At 40.4% G+C, this 7006-nt stretch overlaps 1 protein-coding gene across 1 annotated transcript in view; it reads right to left on the bottom strand.

The window, feature by feature from the left end:
* LOC122780985 (neuroligin-1-like) overlaps nucleotides 1–7006 on the bottom strand; it is an 87920-nt gene continuing 80914 nt past the window's right edge. The window contains exon 4 of the mRNA XM_044044455.1: nucleotides 1–287. Coding sequence (XP_043900390.1) covers nucleotides 1–287 — 287 coding nt within the window. The remainder of the gene's footprint in view (nucleotides 288–7006) is intronic.

The following is a 7006-nucleotide window of genomic DNA, read 5'->3' as shown; positions in this document are numbered from 1 at the left end:
TCAGGCTATACTAAGAAACCAGCAGCAACCAGAAGAGACAAAGAAAAAAACAATATGGCGGCCAAAGGAATCACCAGAAGACAGGATGAAAAGAGAGCGAAGAGGAAACACTTGATACATAGCAGGATCCTTACCGAGGACGCCGAGCCGGTAGTTCACAGTTATGACGATCACGTTCCCGTAGCTGGCCAGGATGCTGCCATCAAACATATTCCCCGTTCCTTCCATGTAGGAGCCCCCGTGGATGAAAACCATCACCGGCTTAGGGCTTCCACTCTCCCTAATGTCTGAAGGAGGGAAGAGAGGAAGAGGAGGTGGAGAAGGTAGAAGGACTGATTAGGTGCCAGAGTGAAAGTGACAGCGAGAAATGCAATTTCAATACTTAAGGGGGCTTTGGCCTCCTCTTTAATTGTGTTTTTCTCTGAGTAATCTTGGCACACTGGCTCCTTAATGTGGCGACCTTGTTAGTTTGAGGCGTCAAACCGTTCATTTTTCAACAAGAAGCTTGTGACATGTTGAGGAAATGTTGTTTTCTTTATTTATTAACTATTTTAAATTCCATATTCGTTTTAATGTAAGTGGATATTTAATGTGGAAATGTTTTAATTTCCCCTCCAGGCAATAGACTGTCAGCATGCAAGAGTGGCAATCTAAACTGTCATGCCACGCTGAGGTAAAACTTGTACTTGATTAATCTGCAACAACATATTTTCTTTATAATTTCATTTTTAAAAACGAGTATTAGTTTTGACAATTTCATAATAAAATAAAGCTCAAAGTTATTTGAATTCAGATTAACACCGAGCTGCAGAGAATTGTTACGATTTTACTGGTCGCGTTTAAAAACCATACAGATGTTAAAATGGAATGAGACATTTTACTAAGATTTGGATGTTACCTTACACTTCCACAATTAAAAAGCAGTAGGTGTCTGAATTTAAATTGTATGAGATAGTTGCACATAGTCGGTGAATTACAAACAGGTGTCAACACTGGGGCACAGGTGTCTGAGCTCAATGAAGCTTAGCTTTGATCAGAGAAATAGAAAAACTCATTTATGCTGCTTTAAAAAGGCTCCCTGAACTTAGTTTACTTTTAGTTTTCGCTGATTTCAGCACTATTAGGACAGTATTGATTTTACATGGGTAGGTGTAGTAATGACATCAGTAATCAGGCATCTGTAATATTAATGACTGATTTGCATGGGATAAGAAATCTCATTAAAACTACCACAAGTGGGAGGGGTAAATCGATTTATGCACCGCCTTCACCTCCTGTCGTCTTGTGCGTATAATGTCGCTAACTGTGCTTACGACGCTGCTTCATGATAACACAAGTGCAGACACACGTCAACGTAGCTCCAACAAAAGCCCTAACCTTAACCCCTAACCCTGGACCAGGGAGGCAACGCGGTTTAATTTCGGTTTGGGGAGAACATCAGTGTATTTACCTAAAGCAATCAGACGTCCTGTGTCTCTGACAAGTGCTTTTCACCTTCTTTAGGTTCGGAATGGTTTTCGTCCTTTGCCTAAAAAATGCCTCGTGCGAAACTGAATGCTTCTTCAAGTTCCTCCATGCTTGAAAATCTATGGAAAACTACTTATAAACGGGATATGATGAAATATTTGTGCACATATTTACTGCTGGTCTATTCACATGGGATTAGCATTAGCTGGGGCAATTTTTCCAGACCTTTTACCCAAGATAAAAGTTGTTGTACACTTTACTGACACTGTCTGCCAATGATTGCTGACAGGAAACATTCAGACAGAGCTAAAAATCACTGAGAAACTCTGGTCATAATTACTTTACCCCACATCTCTATGTAAAACTGCACCCATCAGAACTGGGCTTTAAATTCCCTGTAAATAAATGAAAATGTTGCTTCTGACAGAAAAATGTGTAAATAACCACCTTGCCAAATTTGAATGATTAAAAAAGTTGATGAGTAATTAAAATTAGGTTTCAATTCATGTGAAAATCAGCAACATGTTCTGCTCTGGTACTCTGGGGGGCGTGGCCACTGAAGGAGCCAAACACACACACATACTGGCCTACCTGCTTAAGTGGGGACCAAAGTTGGTGACCATCACTGTCTGTTTTGAATGTAAAAAAAAAAACATGTAGAGAAGCGATGTTCACCTGCTGTAGTCACAGGTAAAGTGCGCATGAGTCCGTGTCACACACATTCTGTACTATTAGCTTTATTGGGGACCGATTGTTCGTCAATGTAATGTCATGATAGCATGATGCTAAATATGGCTCCTGTGCAAAGAAAACCCTGAATAGACGACTGTAGAGAAAGTGTTTTCTGTCATTCCTTCGTAATTCTTTACTTTACAGCTGTGATTATTTTCTTCTCAGTCAGTATTTGCTTTACTGGGACTTTAAGATGTTGCTTTTTTTTATCCGCTGACTTCCCTCCACCACAGTTTATTGACAAAAACAGGGACAACACAAGAGTTGTTGGTTGACCGTTGGTTGACCGTTGGTTGACCGTCAACCTCCATCACGCGGTACAAATGTGTTACTTTGTGACTTCTCTGTTTGAAAGCTCAAGGACACCATAGACCCGACAAATCATGTGTCCTGTGAGCTAAAAATGCCTGTTTTCTCATTGAACTCTGGTGCAGGGAAGTGACTGGCTCATAAAGTGGCACTTTCTTAAGTTTCTGATGAGAAACAGATGTCAAATAACAAAAGTACAGTGGTGGAACATTTTCTCAAGATAGTGCTGATGTTTTTTTTGTTTTTTTTTTTATGAGGTGAGGCTCATAAATTGATGAAATATATTTGCCCTTGTTGAGCTCACACCTGCGTGCTACTAGAAAACAAACAGAGCCCAGTCACCTGTTTGTAAGAGACGATGTAAAAGTATCTCATATCACTGAGCTATCACTTCACAAAGAATGCATTCTACAACTTGTATTTGCATCAATCAGTTTTGAGGTCAGTAACATATTCAGTACGTATTAAAGTGTGCTACATTTCAGCAGAAGAAAGACGGTCCTTATTGTAAAGCTTTAGCCTCTGACGTATAGCTCTAATGCAGGTTGGGTTGTGAGCTAAAAGGATGAGAAGACTTGGCGAGATCTAACAGCGAGCAGCAACCCGCGTTCAAAACAAGGTTTCACTTTCATCTTCTGTATCCAGAGATGGAGCGTTTCATCTAGCTTTCTAACTATCTCCATCAGTACACGCGGCAGCACACGTCGTTTATCCCACTGATGTTAAACCACAGAGGGACTCGGGTCCAAAGAGACGTCAGTGAGTCTATGAGGAATGAACATTTTACCAAGAAAACAGTGGAGCTTCTGAGATGAGAGGATGCTTCTTACGGAAAATCTAATCAAAATCGATTGTGACAGGAGTAGAGAATGCGGAGTGTCTGTGTGTGAACAATCGGTTCAGTGTGTATTTATAGATGTTCAAAAGTAGATGATAAGATGTAAACTGCACAGAGAAAACTTTACGATTTTAAAACGTAAAAATGTCCCTAATGTGAATCAGTGTGACTTCAATGTAATATAGAGTGCAACTTTGTCAGCTGACTGTCTAGCTCCGCCCTGACCTTACTGTACCAAACTGGTACAGTAAGGTCACTCGATGGAAGTTGGCTTACGTTGCTCAGCAAACATCATGCAGATAAAAAAAAAGGATAGAGACACTAATTGTAACATGTTTGTCTAGAAATTGTTTTCTTCTCAACCGTGAATGTAGCAAGATAAAACTAAAAAAAGAAACTCATTTGGCAAAAGGAAATGGGGTAAAAAGTAAACTATAATCTAACAGGAAAGTGCAGATGTGTTTTCTGCGTGTAAGTGTGTTTTAGTGTGTATTTGTGTGCGCACTGGGTGTGTGTTTTGGTGCACAGCTCATTAAGTCACTTGAATCCCTCTCTGTCCTTTGTGGTGTTTTCATACAGGAGCTACATCACGCCAGAGTCTCCTCTGGCACGTTTCCAGAGACAACCGACATAAAAGGTTGTGTCTACTGTGTGTGTGTCTACTGTGTGTGTGTGTGTGTGTGTGTGTACTGTGTGTGTGTCTACTGTGTGTGTGTGTGTGTGTGTGTCGACTGTGTACCCTGACAAAAAAGGAGGAAGGACAAAAGGGGCAAATGATAAAGAGCAATAATGATGATGATGATCATATCCAATATGAAAACTATGACACCAATGTCAATAATGATGATACTGATGATTGGAATTCTCCCTTAACTGTTTATTAATTATGATCAAATGAATCATTGAAGATACTGGTGATATAAAATGTGTTGCCATAACAATGATGACAGTGATGATAAAACTCATGGCAGCCATCGGGGTACAGTAATGTCAGTAATAACATGTCTTATGTTCTTATGGCGATCACAAAGCCTTTAAGTTTATCAACAACCATTGAACAAACCAGTTCTGTGCATTTGTCTTTAAGCAAACGTTATTTGTGTGATTTCTCTACACTGAACACTGTCTGTATGTGTTGTTGAGAATTAACCTGGCTGCTGTAACTTCCTCTCCTTGTTCAAGGCTGCAGGTCAGTGTTTATATGCGAAGGTTATGATAAAACTATCCCGTTCAGTGTTTGAGCAGAATTTAACTGGATTTACTGCCTGAATACAAACAGTTCCTGGTGTACATCACTGACTGAGCACACTGTACCCCGAGGTTTTGAGCTTATGCAATCCAAGTCTCACTCTCAGTGTGGTTTCCTGGCATCCTTCACTGGCTGCCACCGTGGTGCGCCGAGCCAAAAAAAACACCCTCTAAACCCCAGTCTTCCTCTTCATTCCCCTCACTTATCAATTAATCCTCATTCAGCTGATTACAGTTTTCGTCTCTCCTCATCGCTCTCGTGTGCTGTGCTGTGAGGTAATGGTGTATTTGAGGTGATTTCTGGAGCGTTGTACATTATCATGAGTATTTTCCATGCCAACATGCCGCTTTTGTTCCTCTGTTTAAAGTGATTACTGTTTTCGGTGAAGGTGTTTGAAAACAGAGTTGTGTTTTCCACAGCGAAAGCTTGATGAAAGCTTGCTTTGAGCGGAGCTGAAATGAGATGCAATCTCGTCACGATTCAACCGTTCAATCTACCCGGGGATAAGTGTGGATGAGAGGATAGGTGCCGTGCCAACACGGTGAAGATCATTGCTTCCTCCAGGATGAGGGGATGATCAAAGAGAGTCAGGTGCTTTCAATTTCTCCAAGCAAGGAAAGGAGAGATGCCCCAGGGTTGTTGCAACAGCTTTGGTATCCTCTCCCTCTGCTGGTGTCGGGGACTTATCAAACCTGTAGCAGACACAAGCAGCAGTGTGGTTGCTTTTTTTTTTTTTAATCCTGGTTTTCAGTCTTTTGCTGAAGGGAGCAAAGCAGCAGGGATTCTGAGTCAAAGCGATAGGAAACAAAATGAAGTCCACTGGCAAACACCGGTTTAAATAGTGCTGCGTCATCTGTGTTACTTTAACATGTATAAATAACATGCACTTTTGCTGACTGATTCAAACGGGAGCTGAAATGTTTAGACTCGATGAGTCTGAAGCCTTCGGATGTGAATAATGTTAACATTAAAGACAGTTCATTATGTCGTTGCTCAATAAAATTACACACAAGAAGTTGGCCGTGGTGAACTTGCATTAGTGGGATAATCGTGAAGGTAACGTGTGACGAGTGACTTGACAACGCTGTCTCATACAGTCCACATACAGTCCTAGTGCTTTATTTAAATTGTAACAGGGCGGAGTCTGTATCCTTCATTCTACGAACATTTTTTGATGATCTTACTTGTATATATATGTATATGTACATATATACATATATACATATATGTATATATGTATATATATATATGTACTTAGTGACATGGATTTTGTAATTTTCTGCAAATAAATTGATTCACTGTGTAAATATGTAATAATGTAGTGGTAAATGAGGGTTGTTGTTTTTCCACTTGATCACATGTGTCGCGCAGCCTTTAAGTTGAAGTGGCATCGGCTGGAGCCTCTGGGCGACTTAACGGAACGCGGTAAAACATTCCCCCGTTGATCTTTTATGAGTCTTTCCTCAGCTTCAGGATTGTCCTCATGCTGTCAGCAGAATCTGTGTCCTTGTGCCCTCCAAGTATAATGTACATAGTGTACGTTGGAAGATTAATATCCCACAGGTATTAATGTATAATACTCTATATAGGAAACCAATGAGAATCTCCTATATTCCTCATTGGTGATATCTCCACTTCTTAACCAGTCTAGCAGTTTATTTGATATAAAAATAACAACAATAATAATAATAATAATAATAATAATCCAACAAATCCTCAGCTCTGGGGGACTTTCCTGTTTACATCTCTATTCCCAGTTCAAAAGGGATTAAAGCAGATTTACAGAGAGTGAAGAGATCGTACAATCCGGTGTTTGCTGGGTGGTGGCGAAATTTGGGGACGTCCCTAAATATAAAAAGCAGCATGAGGTCAAAGGGTAAGAGAATTAAGGATTGCTGGGAGGGAGGCGGGAGTTGGCCTGCAGAGAGTGTACCCAAGTGTGTGACTGTGTGTTTTCAAGTATATTTTACTCCATCTATAAGTGGATTATTGTCTGCCCTGCATCCTTTATCGAGATAATACTTGGAAGCTCGGTGGGATTTCATTGAATAAATGTGTTTGACTCTCTAATCTTATTCGTGTGTGTGTGTGTGTGTGTGAGAGCTCCCAGTAAAGCAGCGTGACGGCACACATCAAAGGGATCTGACTGGTTGCGAGTCTTATTTGGATGTAATTGCTGTTTACTTTGTCACATTATACAGTAGAGGTGCCTTATTAAGACTTTCTGCCTGTCGTTAAAGTTCCACTGTTGCGGCCTTTAGGGGATGCAGCGCTATCTCAGGGTTTCATCAACGACTATTTTTTTTCCGAGTACAAGTTTTCAAAGGGTTGTTTGTTTATAACAACTAAAAAAAAAAAAAGGTCTGTCTTCCTCTATTATTGAGATTAATGGATTTTCTGGAACACTGTCG

Source organism: Solea senegalensis, linkage group LG14, assembly GCF_019176455.1.
Source record: "Solea senegalensis isolate Sse05_10M linkage group LG14, IFAPA_SoseM_1, whole genome shotgun sequence".
NCBI classification, from domain to species: domain Eukaryota; kingdom Metazoa; phylum Chordata; class Actinopteri; order Pleuronectiformes; family Soleidae; genus Solea; species Solea senegalensis.
This window is presented reverse-complemented; position numbering and strand designations above follow the sequence as displayed.